Source organism: Pristiophorus japonicus, chromosome 9 (assembly GCF_044704955.1).
Source record: "Pristiophorus japonicus isolate sPriJap1 chromosome 9, sPriJap1.hap1, whole genome shotgun sequence".
NCBI lineage: Eukaryota > Metazoa > Chordata > Chondrichthyes > Pristiophoridae > Pristiophorus > Pristiophorus japonicus.
Genome location: NC_091985.1, coordinates 116,435,885 through 116,461,825, shown reverse-complemented (window position 1 = coordinate 116,461,825; position 25,941 = coordinate 116,435,885). Strand labels below are relative to the sequence as shown.

Sequence of the window (25,941 nt, the reverse complement as noted above, 5' to 3'; positions counted from 1 at the left end):
TTCCCTGCATTTTTCCTGCAGCTGTCGCTCTGTAAAAATCATGTCCGTTGTGCCGGAGGGGTCGAAATCCGCACTGTGACTCCGGGAGGAGCTCCTCGGCCACAGGGAGAAGACGGTTGAGCAGGACTCGAGCGACAACTTTCCCAGTGGCTAATAGCAGGGAGATTCCTCTGTAGTTGCCGCAGTCGGACTGGTCCCCTTTTTTAAAGATGATCACGATCACTGCATCGCTGAGATCCCTCAGCATGCTCTCCTCCTTCCAGGTGAGAAAGAGGTCATGTATTCGCACCAACATCGCCTCTCCGCCATACTTAAGTGCCTCAGCAGGGATTCCATCCGCTCTCGTAGCCTTGTTGTTCTTAAGCTGTCTTATGGCTTTTTCTACCGCAGGAGAGTGTAGCATTGCAATGGCAGCGGTGACCCAGTCTTCGATCACCTCATGGACCCCGATTTGAGCAGGTATCGCAGTATTTTGAAATTTTCAAATGTTGACCTCTGGTATTCTGTCCCTTTAAGGCTACAAGGTGGGAGCCCATAATTTCCTGGTAGTATTCTGTCCTCAGGTGCATCTCTGAATTGACAAACAACTGTCACTCTGCAGCACCCACTCTGAGCCTCAAAGTACCAATTCAGACCACTTCTGTATAATCCTCCATAAATGAGCTTTACAGTTTGAATAAGGCTGGGTGAGGGGTGAGGAGTGATGGGGCAATCCGCTGACTTTCAGTTAGGCTACAGCACCCCACCACCCCCAATTACACGTTCGTAACTGTGCAGGTCAGCTCCTGCAGAAAAATTAAAGGCTTACATCAATTTTAATAACTTACATTAATTGTTAGAAAGTTAAAAAGTCATCTCTCTTCCCAAACCTTTATTCCCCAAGACATCAAGATTATTCTGGTTGAGGAAAGCCATTCGGCTCATCATAGTTCATTCATCCCAATGAACCCCACAACATTGCAGCATCCAATTGTTCCTCAACTGATTCCAGGGTTTTTGCCTCCTCCATGTGGAAATTTCAGTGAAGAATTTATCAATCCTAAATTTTATCAGTTTATACCTCATTGTGTTTCCACACCCACAGTTTAACTATGTTAACTTTTTAATACACTTAATAATCTTGTACCCTCTTTAAGATCTTCTTCTCCCAGTCTTTCCCCATAACTCAGACATTGACTCTTTGCTTCCAGCGCTTGAATGTCTCGGTTGTAATATGTCCTTACTATACAGTACAAATGCACACGAGACCCATACTAGAGAGAAGGTCACTCTGACCAGTAACCTTTATTAGCCAGCACTGAAGTGGAGAAGATGGGTGGAGCTTCCCCCTTTATACCTGAAAGTCCAGGTTAGGAGTGTCTCCCACAAGTTCACCACCTAGTGGTCAGTGTTCTCATGGTGTACAACTTAGGTCAGTTTATACATGGATTACAATGACAGTAGAATACATGACATCACTTCCCCCCTCCCCCAAAGTCTTATTGGGATCACAGGTTAAGTCTTTCTAGTGGTTTACGCTCCCTTGTAGAGCGCCTGAGTTGGGCGCTGGCCTGAGTGTCTGCTGTTTGCGGTGCCTCAGGCCTGTCCGGACTGCCCAAAGTGACTAGGCTCTCCTCCACTTGGTTCCGGTGTTCGGTCACCTGTGGTGGAGTGAACTTTACATCGTGTTCTTCCTCTGCTTCTTCTATGGGGTTGCTGAACCTCCTTTTTGTTTGATCCACGTGTTTGCGGCAGATTTGTCCATTGGTAAGTTTAATTACCAGAATCCTATTCCCCTCTTTGGCAATCACAGTGCCTGCGAGCCATTTGGACCCTGCAGCGTAGTTGAAGACAAAGACAGGGTCATTGACATCAATACATCACGCCCTCGCATTCCCGACATGGTAGTCACATTGTGACCGGCGCCTGCTCGCAACAATTTCTTTCATGGTGGGTTATATAAGGGATAACCTGGTTTTGAGCGTCCTTTTCATTCACAGCTCTGCGGGTGGAACCCCTGTGAGCGAGTGTGGTCGGGATCTATTGGCCAACAGGAGGCATGATAAGCGGCATTGTAGGGAACCCCCTTGGATTCTGAGCATCCCGTTTGATTATCTGCACTGCTCGTTCCACCTGGCCGTTTGAGGCCGGCTTGAACAGTGCCGTTCTGACATGGTTGATACCATTTCCTGCCATGAAGTCCTGGAATTCAATGTTTGTAAAGCACGGGCCATTGTCGCTAACCAAGACGGCCGGTAGACCATGGGTGGCGAACATTGCCCGTAGATTTTCTACCGTGGCAGAGAATGTGCTTGAATTGAGAATGTCACACTCGATCCATTTGGAGTAGGCGTCTACTACAACCAAAAACATTTTTCCCATGAAAGGACCTGCGTAGTCCACATGGATGCGTGACCATGGCTTGGCGGGCCAGGAGCTAAGGGAGGGCTTCCCTGGGCGTATTGCCCAGCTCGGCACATATGTTGCACCTGCGAACACAAAGTTCCAGGTCTGCATCTATCCTTGGCCACCAAACGTGTGACCTGCCAATTGCCTTCATCATGACAATGCCCGGGTGCTCATTATGGAGTTCTCGGATGAAAGCCTCTCTGTTCATCTGGGGCATGACTACTCTGTCTCCCCATAGTAGGCAATCGGCCTGAATCGAGAGTTCATCCTTGCGCCTGGGAAATGGTTTAAATTCCTCAGGGCATGCCCTGTACGTGGTTGCCCAGTCCCCATTCAGGACACATTTCGTGACTAAAGACAGTAGCGGGTCTTTATTTGTCCAGACTTTAATCTGACGGGCTGTCACGGGTGAACCTTCGCTTTCAAAAGCTTCAACAGCCATGACTATCTCAGCAGCATGCTCGGTTGCCCCCTCAGTGGTGGCTAGTGGGAGCCTGCTGAGTGCATCAGCGCAGTTTTCAGTGCCCGGTCTGTGCCGACTAACGTGAATGCCCACCTCTGTATGCAGGCCGACGCATTTGCATTTATGGCCTTGTTGTCGGCCAAAAGGGACGATAGGGGTTTGTGATCTGCCTCCAGCTCAAATTTCCTGCCAAACAGGTACTGGTGCATTTTTTTTTTTAGTGCATATACACATGCAAGCGCTTCCTTTTTTACCATCCCGTAGCCCCTTTCTGCCTGGGACAGACTTCTGGAGGCATAAGCTACCGGCTGTACCTGACCCTTAGCATCAACATGCTGCAACACACACCCGACCCCATAGGATGACACATCGCACGTTAAAACAAGTTTCTTACATGGGTCATATGCTCCAACAATCTGTTAACGCTATAACAAATTGCGTGCTCTGTCAAAAGCCCTTTCCTGGCTGTCCCCCCAGGCCCATTCACGACCTTTGCGTAGGAGCACGTGTAGCGGCTCTAACAGTGTGCTCAATTTGTGAAGAAAGTTACCAAAATAGTTCAGGAGCCCCAGGAACGAACGCAGCTCCATCGTTTTACGGGGTCTGGGTGCTCTCTGGATCGCTTCCATTTTGGATGCAATCGGTCTGATCCCGTCTGCTGCTACCCTCATCCCCAGGAATTCCACCTCTGGAGCTAGGAAGACGCACTTTGCCTTTTTCAGTCGCAGATCTACCCGGTCCAGTCTGCGTAGCACCTCCTCCAGGTTGTGGAGGCGTTCTTCAGTGTTGCAACCCGTGATGAGGATGTCGTCTTGAAAAACCACAGTCCTTGGAATCGACTTGAGGAGACTTTCCATGTTTCGTTGAAAGATCTGTTATTCTCAAACAACCCCTTGTGTGTCGTGATGGTGGTCAGCTTCGTCGACTCACTCGCCAGCTCCTGGGTCATGTAAGCTGAGGTCAGGTCCAATTTTGAAAAGAGTTTGCCATCGGATAGCGTCGCAAAGAGGTCCTCCGCTCTCGGTAGCGGGTACTGGTCTTGGAGTGACACCCAATTGATGGTGGCCTTGTAATCACCATATATGCTGACCAACCCTCGTCGCCAATAATATGTCCTTATTATACAGTACAAATGCACACGAGGCCCATACTAGAGAGGTCACTCTGTGACCAGTAACCTTTATTAGCCAGCACTGAAGTGGAGAAGATGGGTGGAGCTTCCCCTTTTAGACCTGAAAGTCCAGGTTAGGAGTGTCTCCCACAAGTTCACCACCTAGTGGTCAGTGTTCTCACGGTGTACAACTTAGGTCAGTTTTACATGGATTACAATGACAGTAGAATACATGACAGATTGTGTCTCAGTGATCAGAACTGGACACAGTGCTCAAGGTGCAAACTGACCAGAACCCAGACCCAGTTTGATCAGAACTTCTTCTGACTTGTATTCTGCTGCTTTGAATATTGTAGTTCAACTTCCTATTGGCTTTGCAGATTGCAGCTCTGCATTGTTTGGACAGATTTAGTTTGATTGTACCAAGATTCCAGGTCTCTTTCAGCTTCACAGTTTTCTTTTTTAATACTTGCCATTACTAATCTACCGTACCCCTGCCAGGAGAGCCGTCAGAGCCCAGCTCATGAGCTTGGGGGAAGAGGAGCAAGAGGAACTAATTCTGTGTCAGGATGATCACCTCTCAGGGCAGACAGCTGGGCTGTTATTTTGTGCAAGGGAAGATAAATTGCAACCCAGCAAAAATCCAACCTTCAAAATAAAAGGGAAAACACACCATATACACACAAATATATATAAATTTATTGGAGCATATTTACCTATTGCACTTTACACATACTGAGAAACAGTGTACAGGTACAGTACATAGAGGCACACTTCATAACACCTGGGTCCTTATTGGAAAGAAAGACTTTTAAATAGCACCTTTCACAAAGCACTTTACAATCAATGAAGTACGGTCGCTGCTGTACTGTAGGAAATGCAACCGCACAGCATGATCCCACAGCGAGGTGATAATGGTCAGATAATCTACATAAATTACAAAATACAAAACCCCAAAAAGGATGTACAAATATTACAAAAAGGTGAACCCCTTTGCAAAAAAGCCCACCATTTATACTTTCCCTTAAGTGCAGTCTCATTCGATACAGAGCAAACATAAATTTAAACAAAGAATTGTTTGAAAGATCGGAGAAAACCAAGATTAAAAAAAAATACCAATACAAATTAAGCCATTTGTGCAAAGCAACACTGAATTTTCAGAACTTTAAGTACAATCAAACTGTATACACTACACAGCTCACACTGTGTGATCAGCACAGTCAACCACTGTCAGTTTGGAAGATAACTGCAGAAGTGGCTTGTGTTCTGAAACAAAACAAGGGAACAATTCCCACTTCTGAAATGGATCTCTTTAGTCCCACTGTCAATGCCACATGTCACAGTTTGAAGACAGAAAACCAATACTATCACTGAGTCTATTCTACCAAGTCAGCAAAACACGTGAATTAACTCCAGTAACAGACTCTAATCAGGGCCCGTGCTGAACAAGTGACTGAGTCCAACACAGACTCGAATAAATAAACCAAACCATCTTGCTCAAGCTCTATCCAGCAGGAGGCTGCTGGGACTCAGAGGGATCGTGTTGAGTAACATCTCATGTATTCAGACAGCCAAGGATCCTCTGGCCCGGCAGGTTTCAACACTTGACCTTGTGAGTGCTCAGAAGCTCTGTGTCCCGGGGAAGATTTACACTGGGGGTCAGCTGAGCGGGTACTCGATGGCTCTGTGCCCCGGTGCCGTCTCTGAGCCACGCGCATCGTTCTCTGCACCTGCCGTCTGTCCTGGGCACGGACTGCAGATTCGTAAATCTGTGAGAGAGAAATCAAGTTCGTTCTGAGGAAAAAAAGAGCTATTCTACATTTGAAACAAGATCAGCAGCAGACAATTGGTGTAACAAACACTGGCCAAGAGTTTCAGCTTTCGGCACAATCTGCACCCATTTTGAAGTGTGTTTTTTTCTCTCCAAGTTTCTGCTCAAACGCATTTGCATATTGTCAAATGCAAATTCGGTCATGAACCAGTGCAATTAGGTGTTTTAAAACAATGTTTTCAAAAAATATTCCTTGATATATTTAAGAGTGGTAACTTGGTGCAGTTTAATTAATACAGCTGAAAATGGGTTTATCACAAAAAAAAATAAGCATTTTTAAAATCAGTGTCTAGTCCATCACTTGCTTAAAAATTCATTCCTGGGATGTGGGGGCGTTGCGAGCAAGGCCAGCATTTAATCGTCCATCCCTATTTGCCCTCGAGAAGGTGGTGGTGAACCACCTTCTCGAACCGCTGCAGTCCATGTGGTGAAGGTACTCCCTCAGTACTGCACTGGAAGTGTCAGCTTGGATCTTGTGTTCAAGTCTCTGGAGTGGGGCTCAAAGACACAACCTTCTGATATGCAGGCAATGGAGGTGGACTGTTTGGTCAACCGTGTCACAGGTCGAGCAGGGATAGTTTACCATGATCACAAATGTCATTTGTGCCTTGATAAGTGCCATTTGAGCAAGTGGAGCGATTCAAAACTTGGAGTGCGAGGAAAGGAATGAGGGGAGAAAGACACTGATTCAGAGTCGGATGGTGGGAGTGGGGAGGGAAGCGGCTGAGGCAGCTGAACAGATGATCTCAGATCTTCGTGACAGAAGTCCACGAGCACGTCGCACTTACACAGCACAGCCTTCGGCTGGGCAGAAAGTGGGAGGACCGGGTTTCTTCAAATTCTTACCTGTCCTCTCAAAGCGGAAGCACCGACGTTGTACGTCTTTTTACAGCCCACCTTCGCCTCCATCTTTGCCCAGCCATACATTGCAAACGGAGGTTTGGTTTCTTTTGTGGCAGCTTGTGGCATTATTGTCGATTGAGGAGCTCTTCGTGATTTTTCTTGACTCGCACTCTTAACACGACGATAATCTAGAACGGGTTGAACGCACAATTCACCCTTTGTTCGTTCGTCATTTTTATCTTTTTGATTTGCCTCAAGAATTATTTCCTTCTCTGTTTAAAAAAGGAACGAAAAGAAAAAAAGAGTCAGCCTGTGTAATTTGTAAGAGTCCCAAATATACCACAAGGGTGATCATTGCCCTAGAAACTGGCACAGTGCGAGGTCACAAGATGACATCAGATCTTGCAAGCACAGGGAGACTTCAAAAGTAACTCAAAAGAAGTTTTGAAGATTATGGAAGCAGTGGATTGGTCCAAATACTAAAACCAGAAAATAATCATTAATATCCAGTTATGTCAAGCCCAATGCATTGGGCATTAGACAGAGCCTCCTCCTTTCATCATGCAAACCAGAGCGTCACGTCTGTTGCACGTGGAGTCTAATTAGATCAATTCGTCACTAGTGCTCTCAGTCTCCAGCACCATGGCCCGTCAATAATCCATTGTGACCATGACAAGCTGCTGACTGTCGGCAATCTGAGATCAGACGCGGTCATGGAATTTTCCTGACGAACATATCCTCTACTCCAGTGAACTGACTGTTGATACAGCCTTGGCATTGAAACATAGAAATTAGGTGCAGGAGCAGGCCATTCAATAAGATCATGGCTGATCATTCAATCTCAGTACCCCTTTCCTGCTTTCTCTCCTTACCCCTTGATCCCTTTGTCCGTAAGGGCCATATCTAACTTCCTTTGGATATAATCTAACGAACTGGCCTCAACAACTTTCTGTGGTAGAGAATTCCACAGGTTAACCACTCTGAGTGAAGAAGTTTCTCATCTCGGTCCTAAATGGCTTACCCCTTATTCTTAGACTGTGACCCTTGGTTCTGGAACTCCCCAGCAACGGGAACATTCTTCCTGCCTCTAACCTGTCCAATCCCGTCAGAATTTTATATGTTTCTATGAGATCCCCTCTCATTCTTCTAAACTCCAGTGGATACAAGCCCAGTTGATCCAGTCTCTCCTCATATGTCAGTCCTGCCATCCCAGGAATCAGTCTGGTGAACCTTCGCTGTACACCCTCAATAGCAAGAACGTCTTTCCTCAGATTAGGAGACCAAAACGGAACACAATATTCTAGGTGTGGCCTCACCAAGGCTCTGTACAACTGCAGTAAGACCTCCCTGCTCCTATACACAAATCCTCTAGCTATGAAGGCCAACATGCCATTTGCCTTCTTCACCGCCTGCTGTACCTGCATGCCAACCTTCAATGACTGATGTACCATGACACTCAGGTCTCATTACACCTCCCCTTTTCCTAAATCGGTCACCATTCAGATAATATTCTGTCTTCCTGTTTTTGCCACCAAAGTGGATAACCTCACATTTATCCACATTATACTGCATCTGCCATGCGTTTGCCCACTCACCTAACCTGTCCAAGTCACCCTGCAGCCTCTTAGCATCCTCCTCACAGCTCACACCACCACCCAGCTTAGTGTCATCTGCAAACTTGGAGATATTACATTCAATTCCTTCATCTAAATCATTGATGTATATTGTAAATAGCTGGGGTCCCAGCACTGAACCCTGCGGCACCCCATTGGTCACTGCCTGCCATTCTGCTGTTTATTCCTACTCTTTGCATCCTGTCTGCCAACCAGTTCTCTATCCACGTCAATACATTACCCCCAATACCATGTGCTTTAATTTTGCACACTAATCTCTTGTGTGGGACCTTGTCAAAAGCCTTTTGAAGTCCAAATACACCACATCCACTGGTTCTCCCTTGTCCACTCTACTAGTTACATCCTCAAAAAATTCTGGAAGATTTGTCAAGCCATTATTTAGGATGTCACAGATAGTGCTCTAGAGTGACTAGAAAATGGAGATATAAAAAAGTGCTTTGTAAAATCCACCTCTTTTTAAACCAACGGTTCCAAGAGAGTGTAAAATAATTTAACAAGTCTCACTGATCCAAACTTTGACCATCAGTTTTAATACTCTGCCAATCTCAGCACCAAACGGAGATGTTCAGGAGACTATATAACAGTCAAGACTTTTTAATGTTGTCCGCAAATGGACGTTTCCTACAATTCAACAGTGACTCCATTTCAAAAAGTACTTAATTGGCTGCATATAGGTACCAACAATATAGATTAAAAAAACGGGATGAGGTCCTACAAGCTGAATTTAGGGAGCTAGGGGTTAAATTAAAAAAGTAGGACCTCAAAGGGTAGTAATTTCAGGATTGCTACCAGTGCCACGTGCTAGTCAGAGTAGGAATTGCAGGATAACTCAGATGAATACGTGGCTTGAGGAATGGTGCAAGGGGGAGGGATTCAAATTCCTGGGACATTGGAACGGTTCTGGGGGAGGTGGGACCAGTACAAACTGGACGGCCTGCACCTGGGCAGGACCAGAACCGATGTCCTAAGCGGAGTGTTTGCTAGTGTTGCTGGGGAGGATTTAAACTAAAATGGCAGGGGGATGGGAATCTATGCAGGGAGGCAGAGGGAAATAAAAAAGGGGACAGAAGCAAAAGGTAGGAAGGAGAAAAAGCAAAAGTAGATGGCAGAGAAATCAAGGGCAAAAATCGAAAAGGGCCACATTACAACATAATTCTAAAAGGTCAAATTGTTAAAAAAACAAGCCTGAAGAGTCTGAGTCTCAATGTGAGTAGTATTCATAATAAGGTGGATGAATTAACTGCACAGATAGCTATTAACGGATATGATGTAATTGGGATTACAGAGACATTGCCCCAAGGTAACCAAGGCTGGGAACTCAACATCCAGGGATATTCAATATTCAGGAAGAACAGACAGGAAGGAAAAGGAGGTGGGGTAGCGTTACTGATTAAAGAGGAGATTAATGCAATAGTAAGGAAGGACATTAGCGTGGATGATGTGGAATCTATATGGGCAGAGCTGCAAAACAACAAAGGGCCAAAAACATTAGTGGGAGTTGTGTACAGACCACCAAACAGTAGTAGGGAGGTTGGGAATGGCATCAAATAGGAAATTAGGGTCACGTGTAATAAGGGTACAGCAGTTATCATGGGTGACTTTAATCAACATATTGACTGGACTAACCAAACTGGTAGTAATACTGTGGAGGAGAATTTCCTGGAGTGCATAAGGGATGGTTTTCTAGACCAATTATGTCAAGAAACCAAGTAGAGAGCAGGCCATCCTAGACTAGGTCTTATGTAACAAGAGAGGATTAATTAGCAATCTGGTCGTGCAGGGCTCCTTGGGGAAGAGTGACCATAATGTGGTAGAATTCTTCATTAAGATGGAGAGTGACACAGTTTATTCAGAGATTAGGGTCCTGAACTTAAAGAAAGGAAACTTTGACGGTATGAGACGTGAATTGGCTAGGATAGACTGACGAATGATACTTAAAGGGTTGACGGTGGCTAGGTAATGGCAGACATTTAAATATCACATGGATGAACTACAACAATTGTACATCCCTGTCTGGCATAAGAATAAAAAAGGGAAAGTGGCTCAACCGTGGCTAACAAGGGAAATTAGGGAAAGTGTTAAATCCAAGGAAGAGGCATATAAATTGGCCAGAAAAAGCAGCAAACCCGAGGACTGGGAGAAATTTAGAATTCAGCAGAGGAGGACTAAGGGTTTAATTAGTAGTAAATTAGAGTACGAGAGGAAGCTTGCAGGAAACATAAAAACTGACTGCAAAAGCTTCTCCAGATATGAAGAGAAAAAGGTTAGTGAAGACAAACATAGGTCCCTTGCAGTCAGAATCAGGCGAATTCATAATGGGGAACAAGGAAATGGCGGACCAATTGAACAAATACTTTGGTTCTGTCTTCACTAAGGAAGACACGAATAACCTCTTGAAATTACTAGGAGACCGAGGGTCGAGCGAGAAGGGGGAACTGAGGGAAATCCTTATTAGTTAGGAAATGGTGTTCAGGAAATTGAAGGGACTGAAGGCCAATAAATCCCCAGGGCCTGATAGTCTGCATCCCAGAGTACTTAAGGAAGTGGCCCTAGAAATAGTGGATGCATTGGTGGTCATTTTCCAACATTCCATGGACTCTGGTTCAGTTCCTATGGATTGGAGGGTAGCTGATGTAACCCCACTTTTTAAAAAAGGAGGGAAGAGAGAAAACAGGGAATTATAGACCAGTTAGCCTGACATCAGTGGTGGGGAAAATGCTGGAATCAATTATTAAAGATGTAATAGCAATGCATTTGGAAAGCAGTGACAGGATCGATCCAAGTCAGCATGGATTTATGAAGAAAGGAAAATCATGCTTGACAAATCTTCTAGAATTTTTTGAGGATATAGCTAGTAGAGTGGATAAGGTGGATGTGGTGTATTTGGACTTTCAAAAGGCCTTTGACAAGGTCCCACATAAGAGATTGGTGTGCAAAATTAAGGCACAAGGTATTGGGGGTAAGGTATTGACATAGATAGAGAACTGGTTGGCAGACAGGAAGCAAAGAGTGGGACTAAACAGGTCCTTTTCAGAATGGCAGGCAGTGACTAGTGGGGTGCCGCAGGGTTCAATGCTGGGACCCCAGCCATTTACAATATACATTAATGATTTAGACAAATGAATTCAATGTAATATCTCTAAGTTTGCAGATGACACTAAGCTGGGTGGCAGTGCGAGCTGCAAGGAGGATGCTAAGAGACTGCAGGGGGGCTTGGACAGGTTAGGTGAATGGACAAATGCATGGCAGTTGCAGTATAATGTGGATAAGTGTGAGGTTATCCACTTTGGTGGCAAAAAGAGGAAGGCAAATTATCGGTGTTATGTATCTGGACTTGTATACACTCTGTACAGCCACCAGAGGGCTCATTCCCTGGAGTCCCAAGGGATCTCATAGGTATTTAAGAGTGCTTCACAGGTTGGAGAGGCACTCTGGCGACCTGCAATAAAAGACTACGGTCACACTTTACTTTGAGCTCAGTGTTCAGTCTGACTCTTTCTTCATACATAACAACTGGTGACGAGATACAGATAGCAAACCCAAAGATGCAGAGAACAGTGGGCATCCTGGAGAAATTCTCGGAGGAAGATGATTAGGAAACTTTTGTGGAGCGACTCGACCAATACTTCGTGGCCAACAAGCTAGATGGGGAAGAGCGCACTGCCAAACGTAGAGCGATCCTCCTCATTGTCTGTGGAGCACCAACGTATGGCCTCATGAAGAATCTGCTCACTCCAGCGAAGCCCACGGAGAAATCATACGCCGATTTGTGCACGCTGGTCCGAGAGCTTTCGAACCCGAAGGAAAGCGTTCTGATGGCGACAAAAGGTCTGAAGGCTAGGAAGTGGCGAGTTGTGTCGCCGAGCTAAAACGCCTTGCAGGACATTGCGAATTTGAAGGACATTTGGAGCACGTGCTCAAAGACTTTTTCGTACTTGGCATTGGCCACAAAACCATACATTGCAAATTTTTGACTGCAGAGACCCCAACCTTGAGTAAGGCCACAGCGATAGCCCAGGCGTTCATTGCCACCAGTGACAATACGAAGCAAATCTCTCAGCACACAAGTGCTGCTACAAGTATTGTGAACAAAGTGATGTTTTTGAATCGTAACGGACAGGGCAGGTCACACATACCTGCAGCTACACATCCGCAGATGCAGATGTCTCAGAGTCCACCAACAAGGGTGATGAATGCAAGGCCATTAACACCTTGTTGGCGCTGCAGGGGTAATCAGCGTTTCCATTCATGCCGATTCAAAGGATACATTTGCAAGGGCTGTGGAACAATGGGACACCTCCTACGAGTGTGCAGGCGAGCTGCTAGGCCTGCTAAACCTGCAAACCATCACGTTACAGAGGAGGACAGATCCACAGAGGATCACAACAAAACAGAACCTCTGATAGAGGAGGCAGAGGTACACATGCACACATTCACCACGAATTGTCCCCCAATAATGCTGAAGGTTGAACTAAATGGACTCCCGGTGTCAATGGAGCTGGACACGGGCACGAGCCAGTCCATCATGGGCAAAAAGACTTTCAAAAGGTTGTGGTGCAACAAGGCCTCAAAGCCAGTCTTAACTCCAGTTCGCACGAAACTAAGAACTTACACGAAAGAACTGATTCCTGTAATCGGCAGTGCTACCGTAAAGGTCTCCTACGATGGAGCAGTGCAGAAACTACCACTCTGGGTGGTACTGGGCGATTACAAAGTAACTATCAATCGTTTCTCCCTGCAGGACCAATACCCACTACCAAAGACCGACAACCTCTTTGCAACACTAGCGGGAGGAAAGACGTTCATGAAGCTGGATCTGACTTCAGCCTACATGACGCAGGAATTGGAGGAATCATCGAAGGCCCTCACCTGCATCAACACGCACAAAGGTCTTTTGGTTTATAACAGATGCCATTTGGAATTCAATCAGCGGCGGCGATATTCCAGAGAAACATGGAAAGTTTACTGAAGTTGGTCCCGCACACCGTGGTCTTCCAAGACGATATCTTGGTCACAGGTCGGAACACAGCTGAGCATCTGCAGAACCTAGAGGAGGTTCTTAGTTCGGCTCAATCGCATGGGGCTCGGGTTAAAACGCTCGAAGTGTATTTTCCTGGCACCTAAAGTGGAGTTCTTGGGAAGGAGGATTGCGGCGGACAGCATCAGGCCCACCATCGCGAAGACGGAGGCAATCGAGAATGCACCGAGGCACAGAACGTGACGGAGCTGTGGTCGTTCCTGGGACTTGAACTACTTTGGTAACTTCTTACTGGGTCTCAGCACCCTGCTAGAACCACTACATGTCTTACTACGAAAAGGGGGCGAATGGGTTTGGGGCAAAAGCCAAGAAAATGCCTTTGTAAAAGCGAGAAAATTGTTATGCTCAAACAAATTGCTTGTGTTGTATGATCCATGTAAACATTTGGTACTAGCATGTGATGCGTCGTCATATGGGTATGTATTGCAACAAGCTAATGATTTTGGGAAACTGCAACCATTTGCTAATGCAACCAAGAGAGCCTACAGAAATGATTGAAAAAGAAGAGTTAGCGTGTGTCTATGGGGTAAAGAAAATGCATCAATACCTGTTTGGGCTAAAATTTGAATTGGAAACTGACCATAAGCCACTTATATCTCTATTTCCCGAGAGCAAAGGGATAAACACCAACGCATTGGCCCGCATCCAGAAATGGGCGCTCACGTTGTCCGCATACAACTATGCCATCCACCACAGGCCAGGCACAGAAAACTGCGCCGATGCTCTCAGTAGGCTGCCATTGCCCACCACGGGGGTGGAAATGGCGCAGCCCGCAGATCTAACCATGGTGATGGAAGCATTTGAGAGTGAGCAATCACCTGTCACTGCCTAGCAGATCAAAACCTGGACAAGCCAGGACCCCTTATTATCTCTAGTTAAAAGCTGTGTGCTTCACGGGAGCTGGTCCAGTGTCTCAATGGAAATGCAGGAAGAGATAAAGCCGTTCCAGCGGCGCAAAGGTGAAATGTCTATACAGGCAGACTGCCTTTTGTGGGGCAATCGAGTAGTAGTCCCCAAGAAGGGCAGAGACACCTTCATCAATGACCTCCACAGTACCCACCCAGGCATCATAATGATGAAAGCGATAGCCAGATCCATGTGTGGTGGCTCAGCATCGATGCGGACTTAGAGTTCTGCGTTCACAGATGTAATACATGCTCACAGTTAAGCAATGTACCCAGGGAGGCGCCACTAAGATTATGGTCTTGGCCCTCCAAACCGTGGTCTAGGGTACATGTCGACTATGCAGGCCCGTTCTTGGGTACAATGTTCCTTGTGGTTGTAGACGCATACTCCAAGTGGATTGAATGTGAGATAATGTCGGCTAGCACGTCCGCTGCCACCACTGAAAGCCTACGGGCTATGTTTGCCACACATGGCTTACCCGATGTCCTGGTGAGCGAGAAACGGGCCATGTTTTACCATGAGTTCAAAGAATTCATGACCCATAACAGGATCAAACAGGTCACATCTGCCCCATTTAAACCAGCGTCCAATGGTCAGGCAGAGAGAGCAGCAAGGCTTGAAGAGGGTAACTGAAGGCGCACTGCAGACTCGACTATCCTGAGTCGTGCTTAGCTACCGCACGAGACCCCATTCACTCACTGGGATCCCACCTGCTGAACTGCTCATGAAAAGAGCACTTAAGACAAGGATCTCGTTAGTTCACCCTGATTTAAATGAACAGTTAGAGAGCAGGCGGCTTCAACAAAGTGCATACCATGATAGCACAAATGTGTCACGCGAGATTGAAATCAATGATCCTGTATGTGTGTTAAATTATGGGCAAGGTCCCAAGTGGCTTCCTGGCACTGTCGAGGCCAAAGAGGGGAGCAGGGTGTTTCAGGTCAAACTTTCAAATGGACTCATTCACCGGAAACACTTGGACCAAATCAAACTCAGATTCACGGACTATCCTGAGCAACCCACCTTTGACCCTACCTTTTTTGATCCCCCAACACACACACCAGTGGCAACCGACAGCACGGTTGGCCACGAAGCAGAACCCATCATCCACAGCAGCCCAGCAGGACCCACCACACCAGGCAGCCCAGCTGCACAGCAGCCCAGCGAGGGCCCAACAAATGATTCAACAACAACAGCTTTTACATCGAGACGATCAACCAGGGCAAGAAGGGCCCCAGATCGACTCACATTGTAAATAGTTACACTATTGACTTCAGGGGGGAATGTTGTTATGTATCTGGACTTGTATATACTCTGTACAGCCATCAGAGGGCTCATTCCCTGGAGTTCCAAGGGATCTCATAATCCCTTGGGAGCACAGGTATTTAAGGAGGCTTCACAGGTTGGAGAGGCACTCTGGAGACCTGCAATAAAAGACTAAGGTCACACTTTACTTTGAGCTCAGTGTTCAGTCTGACTCTTTCTTCATACACTACAATCTGAATGGTGACAGATTAGTAAAAGGGGAGGAGCAACGAGACCTGGGTGTCATGGTACATCAGTCATTGAAGGTAGGCATGCAGGTACAGCAGGCAATAAAGAAAGCAAATGGCATGCTGGCCTTCATAGCGAGGGGATTTGAGTGTAGGAGCAGGGAGGTCTTACTGCAGTTGTACAGGGCCTAGATGAGACCACACCTTGAGTATTTTGTGCAGTTTTAATCTCCTAATCTGAAAAGGACATTCCTGCGATTGAGGAAGTGCAGCGAAGGTTCACCAGATTGATTCCTGGGATGGCAGGACTGACATATGAAGAAAGACTGGATCAACTAAGCTTATATTCACTTGAATTTAGATGAATGAGAGGGGATCTCATAGAAAATATATAAAATTCTGAGGGGGGGATCTCATAGAAACATATAAAATTCTGACAGGATTGGATAGGATAGATGCAGGAAGAAGGTTCCCAATGTTGGGAAAGTCCAGAACCAGGGGTCACAGTTTAAGGATAAGGGATAAGCCATTTAGGACCGAGATGAGGAGAAACTTCTTCACTCACAGAATTGTGAACTTGTGGAATTCTCTACTACAGAAAGTTGTTGAGGCCAGTTCTTCAAAAGAGAGTTAGATATGGCCCTTACAGCTAAAAGGATCAACGAGTATGGAGAGAAAGCAAGAATGGAGTACTGAAGTTGCATGATCAGCCATGATCATATTGAATGGTGGTGCAGACTTGAAGGGCCGAATGGCCTACTCCTGCACCTATTTTCTATGTTTCTAAAGCACTTTGGGATGTCTCGAGGTCATGAAAGGCAATGTATAAATGCAAGTTCTTTTCTTCTACAAAAGTGGACGATGAAAGGGAATCTGGAATGATGGAATTTTTCCCCTTATCCCTTTCTAAAATCTCAGCAATCAATAACTTGTATTTTGATGATGATAAGTACATTCTAAACCAGAATTCTTAGCATAGAAGTAACAAAAAATCCAATCGGCTCATTAGAAGCATGGGAACAGTAGAAAAATCAAAGTGTAGAGGGGAGAACGGGAAGGCTTCTTTTCCCACGAGCGGGCCCACTGATAGAGGGTCGACGCTCGCCCCAGCCCACGTAGCAATTCTCGAAGTTAGCAGACAGATACGGATGGCAAAGTATAACAATCTTTTATTACGAACGTCCGGGAACACCTCTCATCACAGCCGCCTGTGAGTGGAGATGCTCCCGGACGTTCGTAATAAAAGATTGTTATACTTTGCCATCCGTCTCTGTCTGCTAACTTCGAGAATTGCTACGTGGGCTGGGGCGAGCGTCGACCCTCTATCAGTGGGCCCGCTCGTGGGAAAAGAAGCCTTCCCGTTCTCTCCTCTACATTTGGCGCTGCGAGCAGGGTACAGATTTCCCGAACGGAACAATGACCCAGCTGTTGGGGGGGGGGGGGGGGGGGGGTATGTTTTAATTTACCACCTTCAAGTTAGAGCTGTGACATTGTAAACCACAAGGGAAGGATATATCCGTACAAAGAACCATCTGTAGTGAGTCCCGGAGGGACGGAGACGGAGCACAAGGACGATCTAGGGGTGGAAGGGGGTCAAAGGTATATCCTAAGACGCACGCATGTAGGTAGCGCGGCAGTGCGAGGGTGCGACGCAAGGGAAGATATAGGGGAAGGTCTATTGACCCGAAGCGGTATGAGTGCACGGTGCAGGGACGAGAGAGTGAGGACATAGAGACGACATCCCCGCAGTGACGGGATATATTGACCCAAAGCGTGGCAGTACGAGTGTACGGCGCCAAGGGAAGACATATAGATATAAATTACGTCCTGAATACCTAACACGAATTAAAGGGAGTACCCAAGACCCTCATAGCCCCGAAGAAGATGGGTAACACAGCATGTAAAAGGACAAATGGAGCTGGTGAGGGAATGGGGACCCAGGCCATTAAACAAGGGAAGAAGGGAGAGTGTAACCGAGGACCCGAGGGGTCTCTATTAGAGTTACTATGTAACAAATACGCAACTTTAATGGAAGGAATGAGACGGAGAGGGTGGAAGCCCACGGACGCTCCTGACAAGCAGAAAAAATGGTGGGATAGTCAGACCAAAAACAAGGTTAGAATGGCTCAGGCAATTATCCTCACCTGCTACCGGGAACTAGTAATGGAAATAGATACCCACGTTGAGCTGATTCAGAGATTAAACTCGAAAATAGCAACCTTAGAAAGGTCTGTAAAGGAGAATGGTAAACCCCTACAGTGTGCATCAGCAATACCCGATCCAAAGGTAGCCCCGATAATCGCTCCAATGTATCCCTCCCTGGAGAAAATACCGGTAGGAGAGCATCCAGATGATGGAACGCAGAGAGAGCCCCCAGCATATAATGAATTCATACAGGCAGCTCCCGTACGCGCGACTACCACCCCTGCACACGGGCAGCATCACTATACAAGAAGTTTCCCTCACCCTGCATGAGAGACAGATACTACTAAAGGATCTACCCACACCCAAACCCAATTATCCTGCATACCCTTGTAGAGTTGCTTAACACCGGGAGGCTAAGGACGATATCCGACGCACGACGTGCCAATTGGGAAGCAATGTTTTTGCCCCCAAATGGCGCCTTAACTATAATAAAGGATAGCGGGAATAATCCCGCAGGCTGGATAGTCACCAAAGGCAAAGAGCACCAGTATGACCCTACGGGAAGCGAGGGGGAAGGGAGCCAGATTAGGGAAACCCCACTTGAAAGGGCAGAGATGGATCTTTATGTGGATGGATCTCGTCGATATGTAAACGGAACCCCCCCGGACAGGGTGGGCAGTGGTGGACAGCAATGGGCAAGACAGGGGAAAGGGTGCCCTAGAGGGAAATCGATCGGTTCGGATAGCAGAATCGGTAGCCCTCACCAAAGCATTGAAACTAGCAGCAGGAAAAAGGGTCAACATATACTCTGATAGCCGGTACACCTTCGGAGTGGTGCACGATTACATGACTGCTTGGAAGAGGCAGGGATACGTGACTTCTGGAGGGGGACCCATTAGGCATGAAGAGATAGTCAAGGGATTGGTAGAAGCTTCTCTCCTCCCTCAGGAATGTGCTGTAATAAAAATTAAAGCGCACTCGAAAATCACAGACAGGCACCAGCAGGGAAATGCCTGGGCAGACAAAGCTGCCTGTAGTAGATATGGCCAGTAACACCCCGATTGGCTCATGTACCACCCAAACAGAAGAAATAAACATACTCAAGGTACAGGGAGAATCCACCCCGCAAGAAATAGAAGGGTGGGAACAGAACGGAGCAAGAAAGGGGGCGGATGGAGTATGGAGGAGAAATGACAACGTGGTGGCCCCGGAATGTCTCTGACAGAATCTATTGGGTCTCTACCATGGGTACATCCACACCGGTAGGACTGGCATGATAAACTCCATGTCACGATGTTGGTGGTGGGAAGGAATGGGGAGAGACGTAGAAAACTATTACAGGAGGTGTATAACATGCGCAAAACACAACCCGGGAAACAAGATAAAGGTCCGGCTGGGACACGAACCTCGCCCAAAAGGGACCCTGGGAAGCCCAGCAAATAGATTTTACTGGGCCACTGTCCAGCCAGAGGGGAAAAATGTACTGCCTGGTAACAATAGATCAATTTACAAAGTGGGTAGAAGCCTTTGCTACTAGGAATTGCACCGCTGATACAGTGGCTAAAATCCTGGCTGGGGAAATAATACCCAGGTGGGGAATGCCACTGCAGTTGGACTCAGATCAAGGTACGCATTTTACGGGGAAAATCATGAAACAAGCCTGTGCCCTGCTAGGGATTAAACAAAAATTCCACATCCCGTACCATCCGGAATCTTTCGGATTGGTAGAGCGGATGAATAGGACCCTAAAAACCGCATTAGCCAAAGCAATCGAGGAGACCGGGAAGGGGTGGGTGGAGTTGTTACTTCCACGAATCCTAATGAAATTAAGAGCTACCCAGAGTCAAACTACCGGACTGACCCCCTTTGAGCTAATGAAGGAAGACCCATGAGATTGCCAGAAGTATTAGTATCTGGAAGTGAGGACAGAGGATCTTACAAAAGTTATTTGAATATCCATGACAAAACCACACTAAAAATGAACTCTCTCTGATTTAAGATCCTGTGTATCGCATCCCATTTTCAAGTTTGCAGGTCAAGAGTTATGGCAATGGACAACTGAATGATGCTAGTAACAGTGCAGATTGCAACAATCATGCAAAGAATCATAGAATGATACACAGCACAGGAGACCTTTCAGTCCATCGTGCTTGTGCCAGTTCTTTGAATGAGCTATCTAATTCGTCCCATGGCCCTGTCCTTTCCCTATAGCCCTGAAAATTTTTCCACTACAAGTATTTAGTAAATTCCTTTTAGAAAGTTATTATTGAATTTGCTTCAGGCAGTGCATTTCAGATCGTAATGACTTGCTGCATACAAATATGTTTTCCTCATGTCACCTCTGGTTCTTTTGCCAATTACCTAAAATCTGTGTCCTCTGGTTACTGACCCTTCTGCCACCAGAAATAGTTTCAATACAGATGGCAACAATCATGCAGGTGGATGCCTTTATAAGGTTTACGCTTACGGGGCAATTCAGTAGAATATACTTTTTGTGAAAGCTTTTTTCTGAACCAAAGCCACTGTCTTGGCTCCCTGCCATAAATGCCATTCTCTAGACACCGACTTCATCCCTCTCTCTAGCATCAGCCTGAGGCTGAACTCATCATCATCATAGGCAGTCCCTCAGAGTCGAGGAAAACTTGCTTCACTCTTAGCATGAGTTCTTAGGTGGCTGTACAGTCCAATACGAGAACCACAATCTCGGTCACAGGTAGGACAAAGAGTCGTCGAGGGAAGGGATGGGTGGGACTGGTTTGCCGCATGCTCTTCCCGCTGCCTGCACTTGATTTCTGCATGCTCCCGATGACGAGACTTGGTGCTCAGTGCCCTTTCTAGACTGCTCACAATCTTGGTGTCATATGTGACCCTGAAATTAGCTTTCGACCACATATCCGTACAATCACTAAGACCACCTATTCCCACCTCTAACATCGCCTGACTCCACCCCGCCTCAGCTCAGCTCCTCTGCTGCTGAAGCCCATTGTTACATCTCGATTTGACTATTTCATCGCACTCCTGGTTGGCCTCCTAAGTTCTACCCTACGTAAACTTGCACTCATCCAAAACTCTGCTGCCTATGTCCTAACTCGCACCAAGTCCCATTCACACATCACCCGTGCTCGCTGACCTAAATTGGCTCCCGGTTAAGCAACACCTTGATTTCAAAATTCTCTTTCTTGTTTTCAAATCCCTATATCTCTAATCTCCTCCAGCCCCACAACCCCTGCCTCAAATCTGCGCTCCTCGAATTCTGGCATCTTGATTGTAAATCGCTCAAACAGTGGTGGCCGTGCCTTTAGGTGCTTAGGCCCCAGGCTCTGGAATTCCCTCCCTAAACCTCTCTCTTCTCCTTTAAAGATGCTCCTTAAAGTTATCCCCGGTGTCCTGGGCAACATTTATCCTTCAATCAACATAACAAAAACAGATTATCTGGTCATTATCACATTGTTGTTTGTGGGAGTTTGCTGTGTGCAAGTTGGCTGCCGCGTTTCCTACATTACAATAGTGACTACTCTCCAAAAGAACTTCATTGGCTGTAAAGTGATTGAGACGTCTGGTGCTGGTGAAAAGCGCTCTACTCTGAATTCCTTCAAGGCAGACAAACCAAAGGTGGGCAGAGGAAACATTACAAGGACACCCTCAAAGCCTCCCTGATAAAGTGCCACTGAGGAAGTGCTTCCGGGAGGGGGCTGAGCACCTCGAGTCTCATCGCCAAGAGCATGCAGAAATAGAGCGCAGGCAGCGGAAAGAGCGTGCGGCAAACCAGTCCCACCCACTCTTTCCCTCAACGACTATCTGTCCCACCTGTGACCGGGACTGTGGTTCTCGTATTGGACTGTTGAGCCACCTAAGAACTCATTTTAAGAGTGGAAGCAAGTCTTCATTGATTCTGAGGGACTGCCTATGATGATGATGATGCTGGTGAAAAGTACTATATAAATGCAAGTCTTTCTTTTTCCTTAAAACCTACCATTTTGACCAAGCTTTTGCTCATCTACCCCAATTTCTCCTTATGTGGTTCGGTGTTAGATTTTGTTTTATGACACGCCTGGTAAGTGCTTTGGGATGTTTTACTATATTAAAAGCGCTATGTATATGCAAGTTGTTGTTGCAGTGTGTCCCATTTATACCACACGTTATTGCATTGCCACAAAATAATTTAAACACAAGAATGGGAACTTTAAATTGGGGGTGTTTGGGGACCAAGAGCCAATGTAGGTGAGTGGGATGGGCTGTAATAGTGGAGTCTGGAGGTGATAAAGATGCACCGCATGTACCAGTGCACCTGAGGTTCGTGCATTAGGAGCAGCAGCAATTTGTTGTTCGTCTTAAAAACAAAGACTGATTCTTATGTTTATTTTGGGGGGGGGGGGACTCCAAATCAGAACAGTTGTGCCGACCAACACGGGCCAGTGCCGCTTCTCCCCCACCCCAGTCAGTCGAGCGCCAATACCTGGTGGTGGTGGTGACTGGGATTACTTACCTGTGGAACGTTCAGTTGGCGGAGGCTCGATCCTGGAACGTTCGGTTGGCGGAGGCTCGATCCTGGAGCGTTCGGTTGGCGGAGGCTCGATCCTGGAGCGTTCGGTTGGCGGAGGCTCGATCCTGGAGCGTTCGGTTGGCGGAGGCTCGATCTGACGGTGGGGAAGTTCCCTGGGTTCCTGGGGCGCGGCCAGCTGGCTCGCTGGGGTACACCCCTCTCCCCGCTCCTGCACTCTCGGGGTAGACGCGCCGCTGCCGGAGCTGGAACTGGAGCTACTGTCCCAGCCGGTCCACACCCAGGGGATGTGGGCTTGCTCCAGCAGCCGGCGCGTGTTGCGGTATTGCACCAGGTCAGTGTAGCAGCTGCTGTAAGTATCCCATTTCGGCCCTTTAAATTTCTTCATGTACTCCGTCTTCATCCTTTTTGATACCATGTTCCCCGGGCTCCGCCCTCAGGTGTCAATACCACCCGGCGCACTTTCTTCGGCCGTCTGGGAGGCGCGTCTGTCCCCCCCGGGCTGCGCCTCGGCCCGGGCAGATTGGAGGCTCGGGGTGTTTCTGCTGGTTCGGTCCTGCGATGGGAGAATAAACGGGAAAGAAACGACGGTCTCCGTTAGTCAGCGGCCGCAGGCTCGGGCTTTAATCCAACACCGCTACTTAATGTTGCCATTAATCCGATTCGCCCCCTCCCGCCCGTCATCGTAACGCCCCTCCCCCATTCTCACTGGATTAAACTACCCGCGCTGTTTCCGTCGACTGGAATCCTCCCCATTTCTAACTTTATTCCCGGATTCCTTTCTGAGATCGCACCAGGAGCGCTGACTGAAACCGGACTGATATTTCACTCCGCCGTCACAGCGCAACTGAGCTTTCCGCCTTCCGCGCGCGTCAGCACCTCGCCGTGACGTCACAGAGGGCGGTGACGATACGGCAGGCGCCTCAGTCGAGTGGTTCTGTGACGTCACTGGCACCGGAATTCAACCTCTGAAAGGTCGGCAGGAACCCCAGAATTTGCAAAGACCTGCTGCCCCGGGTTGCTGCATACCCCGCAATACCGCCCATTAATATTTCACCAGCTATCCAGCTGCCTCAGCATCTCATCCCTCTTCACCACCCTCTGCGTCTAAGATTAAGGATATAAAGAGTACACGAAGAAGCGCTTAGGGATGTCCAAAATGCTTCCCTGGGAACCTGAGTCCTGGGACTCTGAACCCCAAGCTCTGGGACAACAAACACAAGGACCCTGATCCCTTCGACACCAAGCACCGGGACCCCGAGCCCTGGGACCCTGTGCCCTGGGACCCCGAGCCCTGGGACGTGCCCTGTGCCCTGGGACCCCGTGCCCTGGGACCCCGAGCCCTGGGACCCCGAGCTCTGGGATCCCGAGCCCTGGGACCCTGAGCCCTGGGACCTGTGCCCTGGTACCCCGAGCCCTGGGATTCTGTGCCCTGGTACCCCAAGCCCTGGGACCCTGTGCCCTGGTACCCCAAGCCCTGGGACCCTGTGCCCCGGGACCCCAAGCTCTAGCAGAGTGTCCTTTGAAGTCCAATGTCTTATTTGACATACTTTCTGGTTTGTGCTGTTTGAACACTGTCTATCTCTTCCTTTGCCTTATTGGTGGATAAATACCAAATCAGACCAGGATTTGTTGGTATTAGTGATTTGAAAAAGATAATTACAGAAACATTTATTTAAACGTTATATGTGATGCCCAAGACTCCATGTTTTGTTCCTTTGCCCTGCAAGTAAAACGATTTCGCTCCCCAACCTCAGGGTGTATACCCTCAGAACTGGGAATTGGAAAATAAGCATGCTCCTTCATAGGACTGAACAAAATGATAAAGCGAGTGGAGAACCAAAGGCAAAGTTTAAGAGTCAAATGCAATAACTAACATTACGAAGGGCCAATGAATGGGTTTAGTAGTCCATTCATAGCAGATACAACACCTGTCCATTCACCTCTTCCCATATCATTGTTCACTCCATGAGAGAATTTACATGTATTTACAATCTAGTATTCACCGATCACAGGCCAATCTCCTGTCCACTTAAGTATGAAGGATGGTGTCAAGCTGTTGTTGGAGCTGCAGTCATCCAGGCAAGTGGAGAGTATTCCATCATACTCCTGACTTGAATGCTTACTCTGGGCTTGTGTCGACTGCAGGTACATGCCCAGTCCCACTCGTCTCGGCCTGCCCAAGAAATCCTGGGTGCTATGATTGGCATGGAGACCTGACATAATGGGTATCCACCCCTTTTCCCTCTTCCTTGCACCTGGGAACTGAGCATTGCCCCTTGCGGGAAACAGAGAAATCGTCCCAATAGAAATTACAGCTCATTCTGAGCACTGTAAGTAAGAAAGAAGAAAGAAAGGCGCATTTATATAGTGCCTTTCACGACCACTGGATATCCCAAAGCACTTTACAGCCAATGGAGTACTTTTATTTTTCAAAGTGTAGTCACTGTTGTAATGTAGGAAATGCGGCAGCCAATTTGCGCACAGCAAGCTCCCACAAACAGCAATCTGATAATGGCCAGATAATCTGTTTTTAGTGATGTTGATTGAGGGAAATGTTTTGGCCAGGACATCAGGGATAACTCCCCTGCTCTTCTTCGAAGTAGTGCCATAGGATCTTTCATGTCCACCTGAGAGAGTAGATGGTGCCTCAGTTTAACATCATCTGAAAGACGGCACTTCTGACAGTGCAGCACTCCCTCAGCACTGCACTGGAGTGTCAGCCTGGGTTAATTGTGCTCAAATTTCTGAAGTGGGATTTGAACACACAACCTTCTGACTCAGAAGCGAGAATGCTACCCACTGAGCCACTGGCTGACATGCGCTACGAAGACCTTGCATTTATACAGCAGATGTCACAAGCCAAATAAGTTTTTTGGAACACCGTAACCATTGTTATGTAGGCAAACACAGCAGCCATATTGTGCACAGCAAGATCCCGCAAACAGCAAATGAGATGCGTTTGCCAGTTAAATCTTCTAGTGATGGGAATAAGAGGAGGCCATTCAGCCCCTCAAGCCTGTAACATAGGAACAGGAGGAGACCATTCAGCCCTCGAGCCTGTTCCGCCATTCAGTTAGATCATGTCTGATCTGCATCCTAACACCATTTACCCACCTTAGTTCCGTGACTCTGAATACCCTTGCGTCACAACACAGCCTCAACAGTTTTTGAGAGAGTTCTAGATTTCTACTAACTTTTGTGTGAAGAAGTGCTTTCTGACATCACCCCTGAACTTGGATCTAATTTTAAGGTTATGCCCCCTTGTTCTGGATCCCTCCACCAGAGGAAATAGTTTCTCTCTATCTACCCTGTCAGCTCCTTTAATCACCTTAAACACCTCAGTTATATCACGCCATAAACTTCTATACTTGATTATTAATGATGTTGGTTGAGGGGCAAATGTTGGCCAGAACTCCCCTGCTCATCTTCCAAGAGTGCCATGGGATCTTTTACGTCCACATGAGAGGGCAGACAGGGCCTCAGTATAACATCTCATTCAAAAGACGGCACCTCCAACAGTCCAGCATTTCTTCAGTACTGCACTGAAGCGTCAGCCTGGACTATGGGCCGAGATCATAGAGTGAG

General features: G+C 47.2%; 1 protein-coding gene across 2 annotated transcripts; it reads right to left on the bottom strand.

Annotated features, from left to right (window-relative positions):
- Positions 1 to 1,254: 1,254 nt before the first annotated feature.
- Positions 1,255 to 23,218, bottom strand: LOC139273183 (centriole, cilia and spindle-associated protein-like). Of its 2 annotated transcripts, XM_070889727.1 has the most exons (3): positions 22,339 to 23,218; positions 6,640 to 6,908; positions 4,640 to 5,731 (listed from the first exon to the last, which is right to left on the bottom strand). In XM_070889727.1, exons 1-3 carry the CDS (start codon positions 22,769 to 22,771, stop codon positions 5,492 to 5,494), a joined length of 942 nt encoding a protein of 313 aa, XP_070745828.1. In that variant the 5' UTR covers positions 22,772 to 23,218; the 3' UTR covers positions 4,640 to 5,491. The 2 variants fall into 2 exon arrangements, with proteins under 2 accessions (XP_070745830.1, XP_070745828.1); XM_070889729.1 differs by lacking the exons at positions 4,640 to 5,731; positions 6,640 to 6,908 and adding an exon at positions 1,255 to 1,813.
- Between the last annotated feature and the right edge of the window lie 2,723 nt (positions 23,219 to 25,941).

Excerpts from the sequence above, each read along its gene's own strand:
- LOC139273183 (XM_070889727.1), bottom strand. The coding sequence starts at position 22,771 with ATGGTATCAAAAAGGATGAAGACGGAGTACATGAAGAAATTTAAAGGG. Across the intron at positions 6,909-22,338 it reads GCCAACTGAACGTTCCACAG|AGAAGGAAATAATTCTTGAG; the intron begins GTAAGTAATCCC and ends TTTTTTAAACAG. Across the intron at positions 5,732-6,639 it reads CTTCCGCTTTGAGAGGACAG|ATTTACGAATCTGCAGTCCG; the intron begins GTAAGAATTTGA and ends TCTCTCTCACAG.